Source organism: Geotrypetes seraphini, chromosome 18 (assembly GCF_902459505.1).
Source record: "Geotrypetes seraphini chromosome 18, aGeoSer1.1, whole genome shotgun sequence".
NCBI lineage: Eukaryota > Metazoa > Chordata > Amphibia > Gymnophiona > Dermophiidae > Geotrypetes > Geotrypetes seraphini.
In genome coordinates, this window is record NC_047101.1 from 24,598,894 (window position 1) to 24,624,933 (window position 26,040).

The following is a 26,040-nucleotide window of genomic DNA, read 5'->3' on the forward strand; positions in this document are numbered from 1 at the left end:
CCCAATTTCAGCCTCCCGAAGAGTGTCAGGAACTCAGCAGGAGCCAATTTCCCGGCACTTCGAAGAGGTCAACGTGTAAAACTACCGCACACCGATATAATAATAAAGAAATTCAATCAGAACCTCTCCCTCCCCCCCTACTCCCCCCCCCCCCCCGGAAAAGTGCTTCTCTAAACTTTTTTTTTTTCAGCCCGGTGGAAATGCATGGAGCTCCTGGCAAAAGCAGCGAAAGGAAAAGGAAATCAGACCAAATCCATCCTGATCTGTTTGGGGTGGTTGTGTTTTTTTTTTTTTTAAGTTTCCTCTGAAGGGGAAAAGCGTTTCCACTTCTCACTTGAAACACATCCTCGGCTTCTGAGCTGTCTTGGTGAATCGGTTTGCACTTGAATTCTCCTCGTCCTGCCGTGTGCTGGAGACGCTTTTAAGGATAAAAAAAAAAAAAAAAAAAGGAACGAACTGGTTTCATTTCAGCCCTCTCGAAACTCCAAATTCTAAGGAGTCGAACCCTGGAAATGAAGAGAGTTTTCACGCTGCTGCTCTGGGTTTGGATCGGGATCTCTCCTAAGTCAGGTAAGAGGGTCTTGGACCTGCTTGACCTTTCAGAGCTCTGGATGGTCACATCCAGGGGAGGGGGGGGGGGGTTATTTCTTTGCTTTTTCTTAATCCTTGATGAAATGTAATGGAAGGAAAGGGGGGGGGAGGGATTTATTCTTTATGCAGTGTTATTGATTATGATTATAATATTGACTTTATTTTGTATACTGCAATACCACAAGCAGTTCAGAGCGGTTTACAGAGGAAGAGACTGTCCATATACAGCGATGTTACAGAAAATATTGCCAAGTACATTGGTAACAAATTTCAATTATATTAGTGAGCCCAGAGAGGTTGGGTAGGGAAGGGGTAAAACGTGGATCTTACGGACCTCGCGGATCTAAAACTGCACGTTCTTAAAAATCCGAGGCCCGCGCCACTTTTGAGGTCCCTGCCACTTTTAGTCTGGCTCTGACAGAGCTTTATGACAATTTAACTCTGACGGATTCTAGCATAGGGAGGGGGAAACATTAGGATCCGTCAGAATTAAATTGTCATAGAGCTCTGTCAGAGCCAGAGACTAAAAGTGGCGCGGACCTCGGATTTTTAAGGATGTGACGTGCAGTTCAGATCCGTGAAGTCCGCGAGGGAGCCGGGGCCTGAGCTGAGCTGCAGGGAAAGCGAAGGCGGACTTGTCAGTGCACGGACCTCGGATTTTTAAGGACGTGCGGTTTTAGATCCGTGAGGTCCGTGTTTTACCCCTTCCCGATTGGGTATAACCGGAAATATGTCAGAGATACAGCAGGTATAAGTGTTTAACTTGCTTATTAATGGAAATATATGGTTAAAGAAGGTTGCGGCGAGATTTTGAGGGCTTTTGCTTTCATTGGAATGAAGATCCTAAATTAAACAGGGGTAAGGGGGGGGGGTTATGAGTTGAGTGATGGAGAATCTGTGTCCCCAGCTCAAGCGCTGGTGGGGCTCGTTCCAGCTTGCTACTTAAATCTGAACCAATGCAGATGCGATGAATCAGTAGTCAGTTAACCCCCCCCATCACCTTTTTTTTGTTTGCATGTGTATTGAATAAGATGTGACGACAGTGTCAATTAGCTATGTGACTGTTAAGATTCCTTCCCTTGGAAGCAAGTACATAAGAACATAAGAACATAAGAAGTTGCCTCCGCTGAGGCAGACCAGAGGTCCATCTCGCCCAGCGGTCCGCTCCCGCGGCGGCCCATCAGGCCCTTTTGCCTGAGCAGTGGTCCCTGACTAGCTTTATAACCTATCTCTACTCCTATTCCTGTAATTTACCTCTACTCCTATCCCTATAACCCATCTCTACACTTATCTATACCCCTCAATCCCTTTGTCCTCTAGGAACCTATCCAAGCCTTCCTTGAAGCCCTGTACAGTGCTCCTATCTACCACAGCCTCTGGAAGCACATTCCATGTATCCACCACCCTCTGGGTGAAAAAGAATTTCCTAGCGTTTGTTTTAAACCTGTCACCTTTCAATTTCTCCGAGTGCCCCCTTTTGGAGATCTTCGCAGTCTTCCATGGTTTTAACCCTGCTGTATAGTTTGGTGTCATCCGCAAATTTAATGACCTCACATTTTGTTCCCAGTGTATAACTGTATATAGCGTGCAAGCAGTTACATGTTTCTGAGGCAAGGACATGGGTGACACAGAAAGCCGCGGTCCCCATTCTCAGGGTATTCTCTGTCTCCCTCCTTCCTCCCCCCCTCTTTGCTACAACTGATGTTTCTCCTCCTCGTCCCCCCTGCTTTTCAGTTGGTACCTAAAACTTTTCAGATAGCGCACTTAGCTAGCACTTTAGTTGAATATCCCATAGGAAAGGTGATGTGATGCAGTACTAGTAGCTGTATAAGCTCGGGAGAAAACTGGAGTCATAGCAGGTTAAGGTACAGACCAAAAATATTACAGCTGTAGAGATGACATGGGGGGGGGAGCAAATTTAGTGTACGCATTAGATGTAGAGCCATAAAACTTACAAGTTATTCCACACTTTTCTTGATGCTTTTTGTTTCAATGATATGAAATGAAACGAAAAGTGTCAAGAAAAGTGTGGAATAAATAACTTGTAAGTTTCATGGCTCCACATCATTCTCTTCATGGTTGAGTTGAGAACTTTTCCGCAGCGCCTCATATTATGATGTCATAATGCCTCATTCCACCAATGCCTAAGAGCCAACCTCATTGGTGATGTCACAATGGCATGGTTTCCCTATACTTGTGCCCATTTATTTCAGGATGGCCCTGGCATTTGCCTCACTGAAATGAAAAGTGTCAAGAGAAGTGTGGAACAACTTGTAAGTTTCATGGCTCCACATCATTCTCTTCTTGGTTGAGCTGAGAATCTTTCAGCAGCCCCTAGTATTGTGATGTCATAATGCCTCATTCCACCAATGCCTAAGAGCCAACCTCATCGGTGATGTCACAATGGCTTGGTTTCCCTGTACCTCTGCCCATTTACTAGATGCATTTGCCTCACTGAAACAAAAAGTGTCAGAAAACTGTGGAATAACTTGTAAGTTTCATGGCTTCACATCATTCTCTGAGAACTTTTCAGAGGCCCCTCAAAGTAGTTCACGGCACATTACATTCAGGTATGTTTGGCATTTCCCTGTTGTCAGAAATCATAAAAGCTAATTTCCAAATTCTATATATGGCGTCCAAAATGGTGTGCCCAGATTTGTGCATGGTGCTGAGATGGGTGCACATATTAATTTGGTTATCGAACTCTTAACCATCAATAATTGGGCGCCACCAATTATTGATGTTAATTGGCACTCAGAATTTATGCACATACCTGACTAGGCGCTATGCTATAAGGCATGGCGCCTAACTCTCATACCATGTATCCCAAAAAGGGAGTATGGCCATGGTAGGGGCGCAGATGTTGCAAGAAAAAGTGGGGTAGGACAACGGTCTTTCCAAATAAAGAGGAGCCAAAAGGATCAAAGTAATCAAAATATTTATTATGGGTCCATCCGCATGGGGTGTTCCGATAAGCTACGCATGTAGTTATAGATTACTGCCTCAGTGCGCCTAACATGCGTGCTAGTATTTATAGCAGGTTTCAGCAGGCAGAAGTCTGGTGCCCAAAGTTAGATGCGGGAATCAATGTTACGTGCAATTCTAGACAGGGCACACCCTTTATAAAATAGCACTTATCGTGTTTCCCCCCAAATAAGACCCAATCCGAATATAAGCCCTTAGCATGATTTTTAAAGATGCTCCTAATATAAGCCCCACCCCCAAAATAAGTTCTAGTTAAGATCGACCCCCGAAGCCACCCTGACACTCCCCAACTCCATCCCTGACACTAGAGCTGCCCTATTTGCCAATCATCTCTCCATCTCCTCCACCCCAATTCTTCCTCTTTCCTTTCTCTCCTCCCCCATGTGCAGCATCTTTCCTCACCTCTCGCCCATCCCCTTGTACAGCAGTTCCAAGGCCTCCATAAACAGTGGCGGCGCTGTGAATGGACTGCTTCGTGGCCAGGCCTTCCCTCCCATCCCTCTGTGCAGCGGAACCCCACTGACCCTCCCACCGTGAGCCTGACATACCTCCACTCCGAAGCCTCCAAAACAATGAGGCGGCAGAGGGAAGGCCCTGAAGCAGCCCATTCATAGCGCTGCCGCTGTCTTTGGAGGCCTTGGAGCCGCCGCACAAGGGGATGGGTGAGAGTCGAGGAAAGATACTGCACATGGGGGGGGGGGGGGGGGAATGACAGGAAAGAGAAAGAATTGGGGTGGAAGAGAGGAAGGGAGAGATGATTGTTGTACATGGAAAAAAAAAGAAAAGAAAATACATTGCCTGAAAATAAGCCCTAGTGCGTTTTTGGGAGCACAAATTAATATAAGACCCTGTCTTATCTTCAGGGAAACATGGTGGTAACAGTTGTTTTGGTGCTGATCTTTGAGCACCATTTTTTACGTATCTCCCTAAGGGCTTCTTTTACAAATCTGTGCTATAGAGTCCAGTGCTGTAAATGTAACGCAGCCCATTCAGTTCCTATGGGCCTCATCGTATTTGCCATGCTGTAAATCGCTAACTTACCTGAGGTAAGGGAGAGTGAAGTTACTTGCCCAAAGTTGCACAGCATGTCAGTAGTATTTGAATCCAGGCTTCCCTGTTGGAAGGAGTGGCGTAGTGGTTAGAGCTACAGCCTCAGCATCATGAGGTTGCGAGTTCAAATCCCACACTGCTCCTTGTGACCCTGGGCAAGTCACTCAATCCTCCGTTGCCCCAGGTATGTTAGATAGATTGTGAGCCCACTGGGACAGATAGGGAAAATGTTTGAGTACCTGTTTGTAAACCGCTTCGATAACTGATAGGCGGTATATAAATCAATCAATCACTAGGCTTCTCCAGTCCTTTGTAGAAGCTGTGAGATCCTTCTGCTATGTGGTTGTCGTCTAGCCAACTGCTATTGGCTTGTTAATTATTAAGTGCAGTACAAACCACTTGGGCCCCCTTTTAGGAAGCCGTGTTAAGCATTTTTATCACCGGCCGAAGCGCTATTAGCTCTGATGCTCATAGGAATTCTATGAGCGCTGGAGCTCTACCGCCATGGATGGTGATAAAAAAATGTTTTGGCTGAATGACTATAATTGAACTTTGGTTTCCATTGGTTACTGACCCCCTCTTCTACTAAACCGCGCTGGCGGTTTTAGCGCAGGGAGCCGTGCTGAATGGCCCGCACTGCTCCCGACGCTCAAAGAGTTCTTTTGAGCGTCAGGATCAGTGCGGGTCATTCAGTGCGGCTCCCCGCGCAAAAACCGCTGGCGCGGTTTAGTAGAAGAGGCCCTAAGGGGGGTTATTCATTTTTTAAAAATGTATTATTTCATATCTGTAACATTACAACTTTAAATTGGACCATATAATTGCATGAAAGAATACTTGAATGTAAGGAATATTATACAACTGGACTCAAGAAGTAAGGAAATCTAAATTGGGGCAGAACACAGAAATATTATCGCCCCTTTGCCAAAACCGCAATAGCGGGTTTTTAGCGCACGCTGGTGCACTGAATGCTCTGTGCTGCTCCCGATGCTCGTAGGAACTCTGAGTGTCGGGAACAGCGCACCGGCCTTCACTAAAAACTGCTTTCGCGGTTTTGTAAAAGGGGGGGAGTTAGTTAAATAGGGGATTCAAGTTCAAGTTTTATTACCCTTTGATGAATCGCTTATACAAACTTTCTAAGCGATGAACAACTTAAAAAGCCACTAGTTAGTGGTCCCACAGATAATCGGGTATAAAAGACAACGTACATAATAAATAAACCGACTAACAATTTTTGCAGTCAGATTAAAGACAGACATGATCAAAGAGGGAAAGGGGGGAAAAGTTACAATTCATTTTATATTGAAAATGACATAAAAAGGAAAAAACGAGAGGGAGGGAAAAGGGTTGATATCTATAACAAAGTATGAAGGGTCCAAAATAAAACATATTAAGTATTAAAAGCGTCTTGAAACAAAAAAGTTTTCAAAAGTTTTTTAAAAGAGGTGAGATCTTTTTCATTTCTGATATAATGTGGCAATGAATTCCACCGTTTAGGAGCCATAACAGAAAACATGTCACTTCTTCTTGTGCCCACGATTTTCAAAGAGGGGACCGTTAATAAGTTTAAAGAAGATGACCGAAAAGAGTGAGGGACATTGTAAGGAATAATCATTCTTGGAATACTGCGTCCAATATTGGTCTCCGTACCTTAGGAAGGATATGGCGTTACTCGAGAGGGTTCAGAGGAGAGCGACACGCTTGATAAAAGGGATGGAAAACCTCTCATACGCTGAGAGATTGGAGAAACTGGGTCTCTTTTCCCTGGAGAAGAGGAGACTTAGAGGGGATATGATAGAGACTTACAAGATCATGAAGGGCATAGAAAGAGTAGAGAAGGACAGAAAGAGAGAGAGAAAGGGAGACAGAGAGAAATAGAGAGAGAGAAAGATTGGAGAAACTGGGACTCTTTTCCCTGGAGAAGAGGAGATTTAGAGGGGATATGATAGAGACTTACAAGATCATGAAGGGCATAGAGAGAGTAGAGAGGGACAGAAAGAGAGAGAGAAAGGGAGACAGAGAGAAATAGAGAGAGAGATAGAAAGAAAGAGAGAGAGAAAGAGAAAGATTGGAGAAACTGGGACTCTTTTCCCTGGAGAAGAGGAGACTTAGAGGGGATATGATAGAGACTTACAAGATCATGAAGGGCATAGAGAGAGTAGAGAGGGACAGATTCTTCACACTTTCGAAAAATAAAAGAACAAGAGGGCATTCGGAAAAGCTGAAAGGGGACAGATTCAAAACGAATGCTAGGAAGTTCTTCTTTACCCAACGAGTGGTGGACACCTGGAATGCGCTTCCAGAGGGCGTAATAGGGCAGAGTACAGTACTGGGGCTTAAGAAAGGATTGGACAATTTCCTGCTGGAAAAGGGGATAGAAGGGTATAGATAGAGGATCACTGCACAGGTCCTGGACCTGTTGGGCCGCCTCGTGAGCGGACTGCTGGGCACGATGGACCTCAGGTCTGACCCAGCAGAGGCATTGCTTATGTTCTTATGTCATAAATTGCAGTTCATTGAAGGTTAGAACTTTAAATACTAAAAATAATATCTTAAAGTTAATACGGTGGGAAATAGGAAGCCAGATTCTTTTATAACTAGAACAGGAAAATTAAAGCAATTTGGAGCCCTGCTAAATAGTGCGTGCTAAACACTAACACGTCCATTATAGTCTAGGGATGCGTTAGAGTTTAGCGTGCGCTAATATTTAATGCACGTTATAACGGCTAGCGCACCTTAGTAAAAGGGCCTCTTTGTTATCAAAAAGATGGTATTTACCCTCCAACACACTATTCAGTTCACATTATAAACATAGGAACATGATGGCAGTTAAAGGCCAAATGGCCTAGCCAGTCTGTCCATCTGTAGCATTACAGTACTCCCCTCCCCCCTGATATTCGGGGGAGGGGGTTCCTTTCCAGGAACCCTCGCGAATGTCGAAAAACCGCGAATATGGTTTTTAAGCAGGGGAGACAGGAGAGGGCAGCTGGAGCCACCAGCGAGTGAAAGAAATCACTCGTGGTATGCTCCGACCGCCTCTTCCTGTATTCAAGTCGGGCCTCACCAATCAGGAGCTGCTTTGACACGCAGCTCCTGATTGGCGAGGCCCGACTTGAGTACAGGAAGAGGCGGTCGGAGCATACCGCGAGTGATTTCCTTCACTTACCGGCGCTCCGGCTGCCTTCTCCTGCCTCCCCTTCGCGGTCGGAAAATACCGCAAATTTGTGGGGGAGCACTGTACACTGTAAGTAGGGATAGATACCGTGTTTCCCCGATGGTAAGACACTGTCTTATTTTTTTTGGAAGGCCAAAATATGCTCTAGGGCTTATTTTCGGGGGGATGCCTTATTTACCCATGAAGAAGACTACAGTACACAGTTATTGTTGAAAAAAAACAGAATTTTATTACCTGTATTGGATGTTCTGGCCGTGAACAAACTCCTGCAGTCTCCGTTAGGGAGGGATGAGGGAAGCTGCCTGTGTTTCCTTGCGTGGAGTCACGTGCGCGCGCTGCAGTCCTGTCACTTCCTCCTCTTCACTTCATGACGAGGCGCGGCACGCAGCCATGGTGGCAAATACGGTAGACGGAGGGACCACACGGAGTCACCCACCGTACCACCCGATTCGGGTAAGCGCAGGTATCGGTGGGTGGCTTATTTGCGGGGGGGGGGGGGGGGCCTTATTTTACATTTTTTTTCTAAAAAGGGGGGGGGGGCTGTCTTATTTGATGGCCCTGCCTTATCATCGGGGAAACACGGTAGCAATGTTTCCATGCATCCAGAAAATTTATAAACTGGTCTAGATCCAAAAACAAAAAAGTCTGGGCCTCCAATTTTGCAAAATATGTACATGGAAATTGCAGGAAAAAGACTAAGGAGGTAATTCTATACAGAAGACGGTAACATTTCTGCAGCACATATGCAAGAACATGGCTAGAAAACTGTCATACATGTTCATATATGTACATAAGTATGTAAATAGCAAAAGTTTAATTATGCACAATTCTGTATATATGTGCCTATTTTCCATTGTGCGTGCTTCACGAAATGTGCACACTGGACTGAGTGTGGTTGGGACTCACACATATAGAACACTTATAGAACAGTATAAGTTATTTTCATATTTCCTGAATCTAGGAGCAAGCATTTGCACCAGCAGTATTGCTTGTGTATTCAATAGGTGCCTACTTTCCTTTATAGAATAGACTTCAATTAATTGCCGTTTTATTAAATTATTCCCCCCCCCCCCCCCCCCCCAGAAAGTCTTCTGCCTTTCCTTAACTAGCCAGCAGGTGGGGCTCTTGGGCTTGCAGTCATGTTGCATCCTTCCATGGTTGAAAGTGTGCGCATCTGCTCTCAGGCATGCCCTCTGACAGGGGGAACTCCCACATTCCACATTCTGCTCCTGAGTATTTATCCATCCTGTCAGAAACCTTCTGTTTCCTCACTTTGTTGTTCCCATAATTTGCTGAGTAATGAAATGAAGATATGGTGGTTCCTCTTTATATCACATAACTGGGAGTCAACAAATTCAGTTGTCATAATGGCCTGTTTTATGGAAGAATTTGATCAACACAAGCCCAACAAATACTATACTGGAATAGCTTTACAGGACATTAACTTGCTAGACTTAAGATTGAGATTAGTGTAGATGTTATTCATAAAAACATTTCTCTTTCAGAAAGCCCTGAAATGTTTGAGATTAGATCTACTTGTAACATTGGCAGAATACATACGTTTTCTCTAGAGTCACTAGCTTCAAGCCTGGGGTATGAAAGGATGCTGAAAAGTTCTCAGCCCAACTAACCAAATTCTGATCATTATTTTGCCACTGTAGCTAAAAAGAGTGTCATCTCATTTTGTGAAGTGCCAGTTTGCAGAAATGAAATTCTATGTTTTTGAGATTGTTTCAGATCACTGATTAAACCATATCCTCGTAGTGTGAAGACTTTCAGTCTCCGGTAACCAGAACTGAGATTGTGATGTCATAATGCCTCATTCCACCAATAAGAGCCAACCTCATCAGTGATGTCACAATGGCTTGATTGTCCTATACTTGGCTCACTTTTGTTACATACAAGGGGGTGCTGAAAAGTTCTCAGCCCAACCAACCAATTTCCTAAATTCTGAGTGTTATTTTGCCCCTGTAGCTGAAAAGGGTGCTAACTCATTTCATGAAGTGCCAATTTGCAGAAAAGAAATTCTGTGTTTTGAAACGGTTTCTAAACTATATCCACGTCATCTTCTTCTTGGTGGGGCTGAGAACTTTTCAGCACCCCCTCGTATTGTGATTAGGCTGAAGGAATACTTTCCCCATAAATAGGGAGGGTCATTAGAGTGGGCAGACTTGATGGGCCGTGGCCCTTATCTGCCGTCTATTTCTATGTTTCTATGTAATTGTAGGTAAGTTCTCTGTTTATATACAACAAGCCTTGCACAAGGAAAACGTGTAGATGCCCCCCTGCTCAAAGGTGTACATCTTCTAGACCAGGGGTAGGGAATTCCGGTCCTCGAGAGCCGTATGCCAGTCGGGTTTTCAGGATTTCCCCAATGAATATGCATTGAAAGCAGTGCAGGCAAATAGATCTTATGCATATTCATTGGGGAAATCCTGAAAACCCGACTGGAATACGGCTCTCGAGGACCAGAGTTCCCTACCCCTGGTCTAGAAGATGTACACCTTTGAGCAGGGGGGCATCTGCACATTTTCCTTGTGCAAGGCTTGTTGTATATAAACAGAGAACTTACCTACAATTACATAGAAACATAGAAATAGACGGCAGATAAGGGCCACGGCCCATCAAGTCTGCCCACTCTAATGACCCTCCCTATTTATCTTTGCGGATAGATCCCACATGTCTATCCCATCTGGCCTCAATAACCTGGAGTGAAAGACTATTCCAGCGATCAACCACCCTTTCAAAATTGTATACAATGAAAGGGTTACACAAAAGCATTCATAATTTCTAACCCCTTCAGCAACCTTATATATAAAGTTAAAAATCATTGTGTGAAAAGAAGCTCTTCAGCTCTTTTTGTAAATGCTTTGTAACTCTAAGGACTTCTTTTATTTTTTTAAATTATTCAATTTTCTATACTGTTCTCCCAGGGAAGCTGGTTTACATTAATTTATTCAGGTACTCAAGCATTTTCCCCTATCTGTCCTGGCAGGCTCACAATCTATCTAATGTACCTGGGGCAAAGGGGGGATTAAGTGACTTGCCCAGGGCCACAAGGAGCAGTGTGGGTTTGAACCCACAACCTCAGGGTGCTGAGGCTGTAGCTTTTAACCACTGCGCCACACTCTCCCCTAAGCCACGTTAGGGCTTTAAGGCGCTACATCGCCCCGCGCGCTAGACCTTAACGCCAGCATCGAGCTGGCGTTAGTTCTAGAAGCGTGGCGCGCGGTAATTTCCTGCGTGCGCTAAAAACGCTAGCGCACCTTAGCAAAAGGAGCCCACAGCTTAGTCTACTGGTTAAAATCACTTTCACAGGTAACATCATTATGCACAAAACCAGAATATAATGTACATTATGGGCTCCTTTTACAGAGGTGCGCTAGGGCCTTAACGCGCGGAATAGCACGTGCTAAAATGCCACGTGCGTTAGCCGCTACCGCCTCCTTTTGAGCAGGCGGTAGATTTTTGGCTAGCGCGCGCTAATCCGGTGCGTGCGGTAAAACCCGTAGCGCACCTGCGTAAAAGGAGCCCTATGTATTCTGTCAATAGCCATTACACTTCTCCCTCCGTATTCGCTGTGATAGGGGATTAACAGAACTGCAAATACAGAAAACCCGCAAATAACTTTTTCATATGTTATTCGCTGTTTTCTATTAAAAAAAACCATCGTGAATATGCTGAAAGCGCGAATAACGTGGTGGGAGACCTGGCCTGTTCCTGAAGGAGAGGCAAAACACGGTGAAGAAAGTGCTGGGAATCAGTAATTGTCTCTGTAAACCAGGGGTGTCCAATGTCGGTCCTCGAGGGCCGCAATCCAGTCGGGTTTTCAGGATTTCCCCAATGACTATGCATGAGATCTATTTGCATGCACTGCTTTCAATGCATAGTCATTGGGGAAATCCTGAAAACCCGACTGGATTGCGGCCCTCGAGGACCGACATTGGACACCCCTGCTGTAAACGCTTGGAATCAGCGATTTCTCTATGCAAGCTGATGTAATTTGGGGGAGGAGCCAGCAAGCTAAAAACCGTGAATAATTGAAACCATGAATACTGAAACCGCGACTATGTCATCAAAGAACAACTGTTTGATGACATCAGAAACAGAATGACCCCACCACACTTTCGACCTGGTTTTCAGCACAACACAGCTACTCATGAGAGATCAACAGAGCCCACCAGGAGAAGTACAGTGGTGCCTCGCATAACGGCCGCCTCGCACAGCGAACGCTGCGCACAACGAACTTCTTGTCTTGATCCGTACAACGGACTTCGTTTCACACAACAGTCGCCCGAGCTGCATCGCTTAACTGGCGCTACATATTTTAAACCTCCCCCCGCCGCCACCGCATATGTTTAAACCTCCCCCCGCCGCCACCGCATATGTTTAAACCTCCCCCCGCCGCCACCGCATATTTTTAAACCTCCCCCCCGCCGCCTGGGCCTGCGCTGATCTCTGAATGGCTGCAGTCAGCTCTCGCGGGACTCACAAGAACTAACTGCAGCCATTCGGAGATCGGCATGGGCCCACACAGGCGTGCAGAGGAATTGCTCCTGATCTCTGCGCTTCTGGCCTGTACGCCACTGGCTGGGAAAGATGGGAGGAATTAAAAAAGGTACTGGGGAGTATGTGGGGGGTGATTATAATACACAGCAAGGATCAACAAAACCCCTGTCTCCCCTCCCCTTCACATATATCCCCTCTATATCATGCTAACAGCTCTAACAAGGTAAATTTATCTTTTTTTATGTCATCTTAGCATATTTTATGCTACAGAACAAATTATTTTTTTTTACATGTATTGTTATGGGAAAATGCGTTTCACATAACGAACTTTTCGCATAACAAACTTGCTCCTGGAACCAATTAAGTTCGTTGTGTGAGGCACCACTGTACTAACATTCCACAGGCATGGGGAACCTCCATGTTTGATCGAGGAGTCGACCTGAGAGATTGACTGTGACTTCACATCCTGAGGCAGCTTATGATTAGCGAAACGCTGGCCACCGTCGATGTGCGGTGTCTTTCTGTTTACTCACTAGGATTTGGCTTTTCAAATCATTTTCAGATAACAGGGGTCCCAGCATAAGGCGGAATATATCTCACTTGCATTGCACAAGGCTTTTCTCTATTATTGAGGAGGGTTTTTTTTATGCCAGTGACTTTACTACACCCCGTAGAACTCCACCTGTTTTCAACCTGAGTTTCTCGGTTTGGTGGAGGGGGGGGGGGATCTGAGGCTTTTTCCTCCTCTTAATAATCCTCACAGAAGAAGTGTTGTTGAGGTGCGAATTGTGGGGTTTTCTGCCTTGTTTTGGAACCCCATGCCTGTGGAATGTTAGTACTTCTCCTGGTGGGCTCTGTTGATCTCTCATGAGTAGTTGTGTTGTGCTGAAAACTAGGTCGAAAGTGTGGTGGGATTATAGTATTTTGGTTTTTCGAGGGGCTTGTGTTGTATTTGCTAGTATCAGATAGTATCAGAACTTCACGGTATAGCGGTATATAAGAAATAAATTATTATTATTATTATTAGACACAGAATGAACACATTCTGATCTTTATATCCCATTTTTTACACAAAGAAGTTGGGGTTCTGGACAGAACCACCTATCTAAGTTTGAGTTTTATTCAGGTTAATCCACCCATTAAAAAATGTGATCCCCCACCCCAAAACCATCTAATTGTATGCAGGTAAAAATGATTATTGTTGTTGATCTCTGTATGGTGTTTTGCCTCGCAATAAACAGATTTAAAATGATAGGAAGAGGGTTCTACATACCGTATGGCGCTCAAAATTGCCTGCGGAAATTTGGATGCCTGCCCCAAATTCCGTGTGCAATTTAATTAAATAAAATAAAGTCCGTTTGCTAGTAATTTGGTAATTTACCTGGTTATTTTAGCCACGCTGCAGGTTTTTGAACATTGTCCCCAGCATTTTTATAACCCCTGACTGGTGAAGCCATTGCTTCTTTAGCTGAGATGTTTCCTCTCAGTTTGTGGCAGTGGAAATCACCCAGCAGGGAGCCCATTTCCAAACAGTAACTTAGAAACCACACATCCCAAGTGTAGTCTTTGATGTATTATCAGTTTGGAATGCTTGTTCTGCAAATATATCTATACTGTATATCTATGAGGGTCATTTCATAAATAATGCACACTATTTTTTATTTTTATTTTTTTTAAATTTACATGTTTTATTTTTTTTCAAGTATTTCTTTACAGTCCTTCCATATAGTCTCCCTGCTTTGCAATGACCGAGTCTCAACGTCCGGGAAGCTTCATTATTCCATCCAAGACACCGCTTTTGTTCAGTTGCCGATGGGCTCGGGTACTGGCGGAGAAAAGCAAAATGATGTCCACGCATAGGTTGTTTCAACTTTTGAAAAAGGTCGAAATCTGGTGGACTCATGTCTGGACTGTAGGGAGCATGAGGCAACACCTCCCAGCCGTATTTGCGTAGTTTTTCAATGACGACATTCCCTATGTGCGGGCGAGCGTTGTTCTGAAGAATGAGTGGTCCAGCCAAGAGCAACTGAGGTCGGGTTTTGTGCATTTTTCTGCAAAAAAAATCACAATAATATACTGCTGTGACGCTTCTTCCACATGGAACTTTGTTTGTAATGATGATGCCTTCATGATTGTAAGCAAAAATCATCATTTGTTTGACTTGTGATTGAGCTGGTCAGAATATTTTTGGCCATGGGGAAGATGGAGCTCTCCACTCGTCATTGAAAAGCTACACAAATATGGCTGGGAGGTGTTACCTCATGCGCCCTACAGTCCAGACATGAGTCCACCAGACTTCAAACTTTTTCCAAAGTTTCCCAAGGTCACTGACGCTGCTTATCTTCCAATCCATGCATGCTCAAGGCCTTCTGGCTCCCGCCCTCTCCGAGAATCTCATGAGAATCTTGGAGAGGGTGGGAGCTAGAAGGCCTTGAACATGAGCAGATGCTCCAGACCCCACAGCGGCCCAACATAGAATATCGGAGGCAGGCTCTTTCAGCCCTGGCACATGTATGGTAAGCACACGTTGGGTAAAGAAGAACTTCGTAGATTCAAAACAAATGCTAGGAAGTTCTTCTTTACCCAACGTGTGGTGGACACCTGGAATGCACTTCCAGAGGGCGTAATAGGGCAGAGTACGGTACTGGGATTCAAGAATGGATTGGACAATTTCCTGCTGGAAAAGGGGATAGAGGGGTATAGATAGCGGATTACTTCACAGGTCCTGGACCTGTTGGGCCGCCGCGTGAGCAGACTGCTGGGCACGACGGACCTCAGGTCTGACCCAGCGGAGGCATTTCTTATGTTCTTATGTTCTAAGCACAGTGCCGGTCAGTGGGGAAGGATGTGGACATTAGCGCCAATCATCTTGGGCATGAAGGGAGGATAGCAGCCCTGGTGGCCTGGGTGTAGGGTGGTTTGCAGTGGAGGATAGCAGCACTGATGGCCTTGGGGGGTGGGTGGGGAAGAACTCTATGAGCGGTGGCTCGCCGCACTAAAAACTGCTAGCACAGTTTCGTAGAAGAGGGGGGTTAGTAAAAGAGGGGGTAAATTTTGAAAATGACTGTCACTCATTCAAGGGTGCTTGTGAGTCATTATTAAACCAGCAGAGCTAAAAAGATGTTCAACTTCACTGGCAAAAAGTGGATTACTCCGTCTGAATCAAATGTTCCTTCATATCTGGCCAGGCTGTAATATTACTGATATGTTATGATCAGTAGCATAGTAAGGGGAGGGAGGGGGGCAGGCTGCCCCTGGAGCCACGTTGGTGGGGATGACGGTACCCCTCCTCCTCTTCCCACTCCTCTCCTTGCCGCGCACGCACCCCCGTTCCCTTCCCCCATACCGCGAGTTGTTCACCACCACTAGCAACAACTTGCGACAACATCAGCTCTCCCGTTGATGTCACTTCCGGGTGCCGCACCGGGAGCGCCACCGGGGTCGCAAGGAGCACATTGACGTTGATACTCGTGGCAGTGAACAACTAGAGGTGCATGGGAAGGGAAGGGGGGGGTGCGTGCACTGTGAGGGGGGAACGGGGAAGAAGCGGGGGTCAGAGATGAGGGCGGGGGAGGGGTGCCTCTCACCTTTGCTACACTATTGCGTATGACTGAGCCTGCAGATATTGATCAAGCGAATCGCCATCTGACTTCCATATAGCAAAGACTGTTATATCATCATCATTACACTTCCCCCTCCCCATTCGCGGTTTCACAAATTTGCAATTTTTTTTTGGGGGGAACCCATATTTTACCACGTTCCACCTCTCTCCAGCCTTCCTCCCGGCATCCCGGCCTTACCTGGTGGTCTAGCGGGCTTTCGGAGCAGGAGTGATCTTCCTTCACTCCTGCCCCGTGTAGATCGCCAATAGGAAATGGCTGCCATGAGCTCCCACCGTAGGCTTGAGAGACTACCGGAACTCATGGCAGTCATTTTCTATTGGTGATCTGCATGGGGCAGGAGCGTAGGAAGATCGCTCCTGCCCCGAAAGCCCTCTAGACCACCAGGTAAGACCAGGATGCCGGGGGGGAGGCGGGAGGGAGGCAGGGTGGGTCAGAGCAGGACAAGAAGATATTCGCGGTTTTTCTCCATTCGCGGTCCGGCTCTGCCCCTATCCCGCGTGAATACTGAGGGAGAAGTGTATCCGTATTAGAAGCAGTGCGGTCTAATTCACCAGCTGCATCTTTATCTTCATTATCATCATCATGCTGGCCATTTATAGAGAAGGCTTCCAAAAAGTTGGCATCATTATCTGCTGTTGTTCTAACATCTCAGGATAATATGTCAAGAGTGTGCTATCCTGTTGATGTCCTTTCTTTCTGAAAAAGAGAAAACACAAAGGGGTACTGAAAAGTTCTCAGCCCAGCCAAGAAGAGAACGATGTGGATATGGTTCAATCAATGATCAGAAACGATGTCAAAAACATAGAATTTCATTTCTGCAAATTGACACTTAACAAAATAAGATAACACTTTTTTCAGCTACAGTGGCAAAATAATGCTCAGAATTTAGGAAGTTGGTTGATTGGGCTGAAAACTTTTCAGCACCCCCTTGTATGTAATAAAAATGAGCCAAGTATAGGACAATCAAGCCATTGTGACATCACTGATGAGGTTGGCTCTTATTGGTGGAATGAGGCATTATGACATCACAATCTCAGCTCTGGTTACCAGACACTGAAACTCTTCACACTACGAAGGGGTGCTGAAAAAAAGTTCTCGGCCCAGCCAAGAAGAGAACGATGTGGATAGGGTTCCATCAATGATCGGAAACGATGACAAAACATAGAATTTTGTTTCTGCACATTGGCACCTACCTTTGACTCAGGCTGCAGTTCTGAAAACAGTGGCCAGCACCATTTTTTTCAGGCGCCTACCGATTACGGCGCTGCTTTCAGAATCTGGACCTAAGTGTGCCCCCTTCTCTCACCTATATTGAAGTATCAATATATAGAAGTCACTCAAGTGTTTATTTTATTTATTTATTTATTCGATTTTTTTAGCCCGTCCTCCCAAAAGAGCCCAGAACAGGTTACAATGAATATATTGGTACATTAAAATTATAAGTAAGATAGGTACTTAGAAATTCCCTTACTGTCCCGAAGGCTCACAATCTAACTAAAGTACCTGGAAAATTGACAATTAGAAGAGTAATAAAGAAAAAAAATAGAGATAGAGGAGAAAAATAAGAAAATAAACATACTAATAAGATTACAATGATCTAAAGGACTTTGAAAGGTTGAAAAAAAAGAGGGGAGATAAGAATAGATGCAGAGGGAGAACCGTTGAAGCAATAGAATTCTGGGGAAATTTAAATGAAATTTGAATGATAAAATAAAACAAAACAAGTGGTAAAACAATGAGTGAGATTTAAAAAATATATCATAAACTAAAAAGAAGTTAAAATAAAATCAAAACAGTCAAATCTGAAGTCCATCTTGAACGGGCCCCCAAGCCAACCGTTGGTCCGATGGCCGGACTGCAGCCCTCCTCCGTCGGCTCTCCCCTGCTGGAATGGGGGAGGAGCGAAGACAGTGTCGGGTACCCCGCTGGAACGGGCCCCCGAGCCAACCGTTGGTCCGATGGCCGGACTGCAGCCCTCCTCCGTCGGCTCTCCCCTGCTGGAATGGGGGAGGAGCGAAGACAGTGTCTGGTACCCCGCTGGAACGGGCCCCCGAGCCAACCGTTGGTCCGATGGCCGGACTGCAGCCCTCCTCTTGCTAACCCCATCAAAACCCATTTACCCCAACACCAGCAGTAGAGTGTTATAAGAACTTTATTTTCTCTAACCACTCTGATTGCTCTGCGGGATTTACTTTCACATCTAATATTTATTTTGACTATTTTTTTTTTATAGTGGAATCCAGTTAAACGTATGCTTTTGCCAAGTTTTCTAGTATGAGGAAACTGCAGTAATTTATGGGACCAGACTTAACTTTTTCCTTATCTTTTATTAAAATGTGTTATTCTGAATGGAGTGTGGGCGGAAACAATGAATTATCACATTCCTAGCTAAGTACTTTCATGTTTTCTGCTTGTAAATATGGTTCATGGCGGCCAAGGTGAATTTTGAGTTTACTACTTTCTCCACTATTTGTCTTCAGTCTTGTGTTTGTAAAAGATGAATTTCATTTATTTCTTCTCCATTACCCATTTACATAAAATGGTTCATAGTCATTCGCGCGTGAGACTTCAGCGCGCTGACATTGCAGCGCCAAGAATTCGGCGCAAGACGCCAGCGCGCCGCCTAAAAAGTGACTTTTAAAGAGCTCCAACGCGGGATGTGAGTGGGGAACCCCCCCCCAGTTTACTTCATACTCTTCGCGCTGCCGTTGGAAGGGGGTTGGGAGGTTGGAACCCTCCATTATAGAGTAAAATTTACTTTTTCCAGATTTTTTAGGAAAAAGTTAAGTTTTCTCTATAATGTGGGGGGTTGCACACCTCACCCCACCCCCATGGCAGCGCAAACAGTCTGAAGTAAAGTGGTGGGGTTACCCCCACACACACACCCCCCGTCGGAGCTCTTTAAAAGTCACTTTTTAGGCAGCGCGCTGGTGTCTTGCGCTGAATTGTCGGCGCTGCAATTTTGGCGTGCTGAAGTCTCGCGTGCTTTTGTCCCGTCACCACATAATATTAGGGGAGTGGGGCAATTTTGTGAAGGGTTTTCCATATGTAGCGCTTCTTGTACAAATAGGAAAGAGCTTTCAATAATTCTGTGGCTGGATATGAGCATTTAAGTATGTCTGCTGACAAGAATGCGCTCACTTTTGTATATGCTGGACTTTGGGGTCCTTTTATCAAGCTGCAGTAGGGGTTTAATGCACGTAATACCGCGCGTTAAACCGCCTGTCGCGCTAGCCGCTAACGCCTGCATTGAGCAGGTGTTATTTTTTTAGCCGGCCGTGGGGGTTAGCGCCTGATGAAAAGTCCGATGCGCTAACCCCGCTAGCGCGGCTTGATAGAAGGACCCCTTTGTGCAGATGTAGAGATGTAGGGTTGCCAGATTTTCTGTTCAGAAAATCCGGACCCCCCTGGCCACGCCCTCAGGCCCACCTAGTTCTGCCCACCCCACCCCTAATCCCATCCCCAAGCCTGGCCTTGCCCCGCCCCCGCTGCCTGCTCTTGGGCAGGGAGGAAGTCCGCACACGCACGGATGCTATGTGATGATGTCAAGCGCATGGGCGCATAACGCCATCATGTGACAGCCACGCATGCACGGACTTCCTTCCTGCCCGACATAGCTTTTCAAAACCTGGACTAAGTGCCAGGTTTTGAAAAGTCATCCGGATCCCCGGACATGTCCTCAAAAGGAAATATGGACATCTGATGTATTTTATAAAACATGCATGTCTGTGTGTAGCAGGGCCAGCTTAACCTAAGCACCAGGTGAAGCTCTGGCCCAGGGTACAGGTGCTAAAAGACACCAAATGCCCAGGGCTGTGATGTCATCAGCTCGTAAATTAAGCTTGACCACTTCCCTCCTCCTCCTCCCACTTCTGATGTTGCTGCCTGGTCCCAGCAGGGCAACGCTTCCTAGGCCAGCTGCCGTAAGGGTTGAAGGGCCAGCATCGGAGTCAAAGGAGGGAAGTGTAGGTTGCCAGATTTTACTAAAGTAAAAGCCAGACCCCCCCCGACCTGCCCTCCAGCCCCTTCCAGTTCCACCCATCCCCGTCCCGTTACGCCCCATCTCTTCCCCCTATCCTGCCCTAGCCCTGTCCCAGTTCCGCTACCCCCCCTGCTGCCTGCTCTCGTCAGACAAGAGGAAATTTGCACATGTGCAGATGCCACACAATGATGTCATGTGCACACGTGTGTGACATCATCGTGTGGCATCTGCGCATGCGCGGATTTCCTGCCCGACGCGATTTAGAGGAGGTTTTTCAAAGTGCCAGGGTTTGAAAAGCCATCCGGACCCCCGGACATGTCCTCCTCCGGACATCTGGTAACCCTAAGGAAGTGCAGCACTTCCCTCCTCCCTCCTCTGATGCTTAACTTGGATCGCGTTTATAGAATAGCAGTCCATTTGGATGTTTCTTTTTGGTGCGATAATTGACATTTATTGATTCTAGTCTATTGGGGCAGGTTCTAAATGCATCTTTAAAGGCATAGAACTGCCTTGCCCTATAATTATAAGCATTAACTGACCTTTCATAGTAACATAGTAGACCCGAATGGTTCATCCAGTCTGCCCAACCTGATTCAATTTAAATTTTTTAAATATTTTCTTCTTAGCTATTTTTGGGCAAGAATCCAAAGCTCTACCCAGTACTGTGCTTGGGTTCCAACTGCCAAAATCTCCGTCAAAACCTACTCCAACCCATCTACACCCTCCCAGCCACTGAAGCCCTCCCCAGCCCATCCCCCACCAAACGGCCATACACAGACACAGACCGTGCAAGTCTGCCCAGTACCTTTCACCTTTCATCCATTCTCACCCAGATCCATTTATCTGATCACCCTTTTTTTTTTTTTTTTTACCTTTCACACTTCTTTCCGTGTATGGTTATCTCTGAGATGAAAGATAGGAAGTTATTGACAAGAAATTATATTAACTGTAGTAATAATAATAATAACTTTATTCTTTTATACCGCCATAACCAAAAATTATAGGCGGTTTACAATAAAAAGAGCTGGACAATAAGCGAAATACAATAATACAGTAAAAAAATACAAATATTTGTAAAATAGAATTTCAATAATAAAACTCACTAATTAATAAACTTATCGAACAAAGTGGTCTTAATTAATTTCTGAAAATTGCAATAGGCTAGCATAGCTTCCCCCCATATGGTGTCAATGCATGGAAATCCTGGTAGGGTACATCAAGCCAATGCAGAATCTAGGAACAGATTCTTATATAATGGGATGGAAAATCATGGTGGAAATAAGATATTTACCGGACAAGCTAAAGAGACAGACAGGTATGGGGCAGGGTTACCAGACGTCCGGATTTCCCAGGACACGTCCTCCTTTTACTCCGGCCCATCTAAACCCTCCCAGCCATTGAAGCCCTCTCCAGCCCATCCTCATCGAAACGGCCATATACAGACACAGACCGTGCAAGTCTGCCCAGTACTGGCCTTAGTTCAATATTTAATATTATCATAATCAGAAAATAATATTAAATATTGAACTAAGGCCAGTACTGGGCAGACTTGCACGGTCTGTATATGGCTGTTTGGGGGAGGATGGGCTGGAGAGGGCTTCAATGGGCTGGAGTCGGTTTTGACGTAGATTTCGGTAGTTGGAACCCAAGCACAGTACCGGGTAGAGCTTTGGATTCTTGCCCAGAAATAGCTAAGAAGAAAAAATTTAAATTGAATCAGGTTGGGCAGACTGGATGGACCATTCGTGTCTTTCTCTTCCGTCATCTACTATGTTGTTACTATGTTACGGCTTTTCAAAACCCGGCACTTTGTCCGGGTTTTGAAAAGCCTCCTCAAATCACGTCGGGCAAGGATTGAAGTCCGCGCATGCAGGGATGCCACGTGATGATGTCGCGCGCACACGTGACCCACAAAGTGACCTACAAGATAAAAAAACAAATAATGTATAAAAAAATAAATGACCCAACACGAGCCTTGTTTCGGCAAAATAAAAATGCCTTCCTCAGGGGTCTTATGGAGTCCTTGGCTGTCTTAAATATAAAGACACAAAAATTGCAAGTAGTTAAGAGGCTACAAACAGACCGCACAGCACACAAGCTTCCAGTGGAGGCTGGTGTCATGAGATCCGGAGCCCAAAGGTAGGTCTATTAAAATGGAGGTTTTAAAGGAACAATCACAACATGAAGATCCTGGTGTGATTTGCACTGCATTCTCTCTATGTGCTAAAGGAAATTTCACATCTTTTATGATGTTGCTGATGAGTGAAGGAAAGACCCCTCTCCTTCTCGAACTCCCTCCAACTCATAACTGACCATGAGGCAGGACAAATGTTATTTTATTTTTATTCAATTTTCTATACCGTTCTCCCAGGGGAGCTCAGAACGGTTTACAGGCATTTATTCAGGTACTCAAGCATTTTTCCCTCTCTGTCCCGGCGGGCTCACAATCTATCTAACGTACCTGGGGCAATGGGGGGATTAAGTGACTTGCCCAGGGTCACAAGGAGCAGCGTGGGTTTGAACCCACATCCTCGGGGTGCTGAGGCTGTAGCTTTAACCACTGCGCCACTCTAGAAATCAAAATATAGTAAAAGTGAGCCAAGAATAGGACAGTCAAGTCATTGTGACATCACTGATGAGGTTGGCTCTTAGGCATTGGTGGAATGAGGCATTATGACATCACAATACCAGCTTTTCACACTGTTCAAGGGAACTCAGAACAGTTTACATGAATGTTTTCAGGTACCCAAGCATTTTTTCCCCTGTCTGTCCTGTTGGGCTCACAATCTAATGTACCTGGGGCAATGGGGGGATTAAGTGACTTGCCCAGGGTCACAAGGAGCGGCGTGGGTTTGAACCCACATCCTCGGGGTGCTGAGGCTGTAGCTTTAACCACTGCGCCACACTCTGCCTCACACTGACTCATCCCTTTCTTTGCTGTAGTATGCAACGCACAACAAATAAAAGCCCTTGCCCTCCACTTCACCTTGCATCTCAGCGCACCGCTGCCAAAGATCAGTTCTATAACACCAGAAAAACGGACTCTCGGTTTCCTTGATGTTTTTCATTTTACTTTGTGCTGAGGTTTATAAGGATGCATCCGCTGCTGCCACCAGCAGAAAGGTTGTCTCGAACTGCATAGTTTTTGGGAAGGGTTGATGAGTCGGTAGCTGCGGTACCAGATCTGGCATCCTCTGTCTAATTTCATGTTATGGCATTTAGTGCCTGGACAGGATTCTAGTGCTTTGTGGAAGTCCTCCGTGCGTAGACTAGTGCTTTTGTTGCTAAGTATTTCATGACGGGTTTTCTTTTCCAGTATTGTATTGAAAGTGGAACTTTTGTCCTGGGTCCTGTCCCCTAAGGCCACACATGATTGTATTTGGGAGAGGTGAAGGAATGTGTTGGGTTGCACGCTGTCTCATCACATTTCACTGACTGTACAAAACAAAAACACATCATCAGGGATGCCATAACCCAGAAGTGCTCAGACAGGAGAGGGAGGGGGAGAACCTCTCTGGGTATTTTAGGCACTAAACTACCAAAATGCAACAAGACTAAGAATGTCATAATGCCCCTGTATCGCTCCATGGTGTGACCTCATTTGGAGAATTGCGTTCAATTCTGGTCTCCTTATCTCAGGAAAGATATAGTGGCGCTAGAAAAGGTTCAAAGAAGAGCGACCAAGATGGTAAAGGGGACGAAACTCCTCTCGTATGAGGAAAGACTAAAACAGTTAGGGCTCTTCAGCTTGGAAAAGAGATGGCCGAGGGGTGATATGATTGAAGTCTACAAAATCCTGAGTGGGGTATAACGGGTACAAGTGGATCGATTTTTCACTCTGTCAAAAATTACAAAAACTAGAGGACACTCAATGAAGTTACAGGGAAATATTTTTAAAACCAATAAGAGAAAATATTTTTTTTTCATTTGGAGAATAGTTAAGCTCTGGAACGCATTGCCAGAGGTTGTGGTAAGAGCAGATAGCGCAGCTGGTTTTAGAAAAGGTTTGGACAAGTTCCTGGAGGAAAAGTCCATAGTCTGTTATTGAGAAAGACATGGTTCCCCCACTGCTTGCCTTGTAGTGGTAGCATGGAATATTGCTATACCTTGGGTTTTGGCCGGGTACTAGTGACCTGGATTGGCCACCGTGAGAACGGGCTACTGGGCTTGATGGACCTATAGTTTGACCCAGTAAGGCTGTTCTTATCTTCTAACCAATGTAATCACATCAAGTGAAAACCCAAGACACCAGTAGGGCTGTTTAACAACTAGTGCTGGCTTGTGATCATGGCATGTCTACAAGATAAGGGCCTCTTTAAAGTTTAGCGCTATCATTTTGGTTCTCACAACGAGTTCAGTTGAAATCGTGTCACATTGAAATTTGCACAGAAATTATCGCATTGAAATTTAATTTACATAAAAAAGCATTTGGGGTTTTGACCTATGATTGAGGCGTGACCTGCTTTTTTAGCCTTATACAACCAACATTGTGGCTTAAAAAGGTCTCTGAGGTCTTTTTCCCCCTCTTGCTATAATTCTTGGTTTGAGTGCATTACTGGTGTCTTGGGTTATCTTACCACACTGTAAAAATGCACCAGTTCTATAAATGTTCAACTTATCAAAAGACTTTAGTCACCACTCAAGAATATCCTATATGGGTTCTTAAGTCACCCTATCACCAAGTTCCTCAGTGTGCCACACTAAATCGATTGATATACATGATTTCTTGGTGTGGTAGCAGTCCTCATAGGAACTTATAAACGGCGATATATTTTTTTGATTGAATTTTTTATATATAAATTATTAACTATTATTTGTCATTGAATATCAACTCAGTTCAAAGTAAAGTACCAGTGCTTGTTTATAAATTAATGAAATCAATTCATGATAATATGGAGCTTAAATTCATTGATGGTATGTTAAATCACAAAAATAGTGTTACTTAGCTTAGAACATATCTGCCTCAGTCCCCTCCGACGCGTTTCATTTTTCCTCAGGGTCGGGGGATGAGAATTGCAGAAACGTTCAATTCATTAGCATGTAACTAAATCCATGCTGTACACTCTGAATCTGCCACACCAAGAAATCATGTATATCAATCGATTTAGTGTGGCACACTGAGGAACTTGGTGATAGGGTGACTTAAGAACCCACATAGGATATTCTCGAGTGGTGACTAAAGTCTTTTGATAAGTTGGGTTATCTTAGACACTAACCCTGGGATTCTATACATGGCACTCAAATCTGAGCCAGTCAAAGAGGTGCTTGCATATTAATTGACTTTCGAGACGATTAAGTCCAGTGAATAGATGTTAACAATTAATTATTGCAGTTAAATGGCGTATGCATCTTCCTGAGCACTATTCTATAACTTCGTGCAACTCAGAAGAGGGTGTGGCTAGCGACGGGGCAACAGTGTTCCAGAAAATTGCGCACAGAGCTATAGAAATCCACCTTTCTCATGCCCAAATGCCATGAGTTGGCTGGCATAAATACCAGTGTCCAAATCTGGGCACAGGAATGGACTCTAAGGGCCTGATTCTATAAGCAGTGCCTAGCTTGAAGGCACTTAGCTGAGTTCCGCACTCAACTCAAAATTGATTAATGAGCTTAATTGGCGTGGTAATTGACCATGCCTTTAAAAGTACATTAAAAAAAAATTAAGAATAAGAGTTCCACATGGAATTTAGAGCGACGCCTACCTGAAAAGTGGGCATGGTTGGGGCAGAGAATAGGTGGCATGACTTAGGCGCTAGTAAATTAGGCCAGGAAACCCTGCCCTAACAACTAGCATTATGATGTCTATCGGCGCCTATGTTGAGTTAGGCTCCAGTAGGCGTGATTCTGTAAACCGTGCCTAGCATTTGATGGACAACTGCGCAGAGTGGGCCTAGGAGATAGGCGCCGTTTATAGAATCAGCCCCTAAGTGCTAGAAGAGGGGCAGAATATGACATTGACAGGTAGAGCACTTCATTCTGTGGCCCCCTCCGGCTGAGTGATTCGAACGTTGGGCCGGGACCCCCTCCAGCTGAAGTTTGTCCACACGGATGCCCCTTTCCCGTTTGAAACCCTGTCCTAATGCCAGCTCTGTGCGCTGTTTCTGAACATCGCAATGAATAGCCAAGCG

The 26,040-nt window shown here is 45.1% G+C and overlaps 1 protein-coding gene across 2 annotated transcripts in view; it reads left to right on the plus strand.

Annotated features, from left to right (window-relative positions):
* The first annotated feature begins 336 nt into the window (after positions 1–336).
* Positions 337–26,040, plus strand: part of FLT4 (fms related receptor tyrosine kinase 4) — a 266,815-nt gene continuing 241,111 nt past the window's right edge. The window contains exon 1 of one of the 2 annotated variants that reach the window (XM_033927003.1): positions 337–570. In XM_033927003.1, the coding sequence (XP_033782894.1) occupies positions 513–570 (58 nt within the window). In that variant the 5' untranslated portion in view covers positions 337–512. The remainder of the gene's footprint in view (positions 571–26,040) is intronic. The other variant, XM_033927002.1, reaches the window with a different exon arrangement.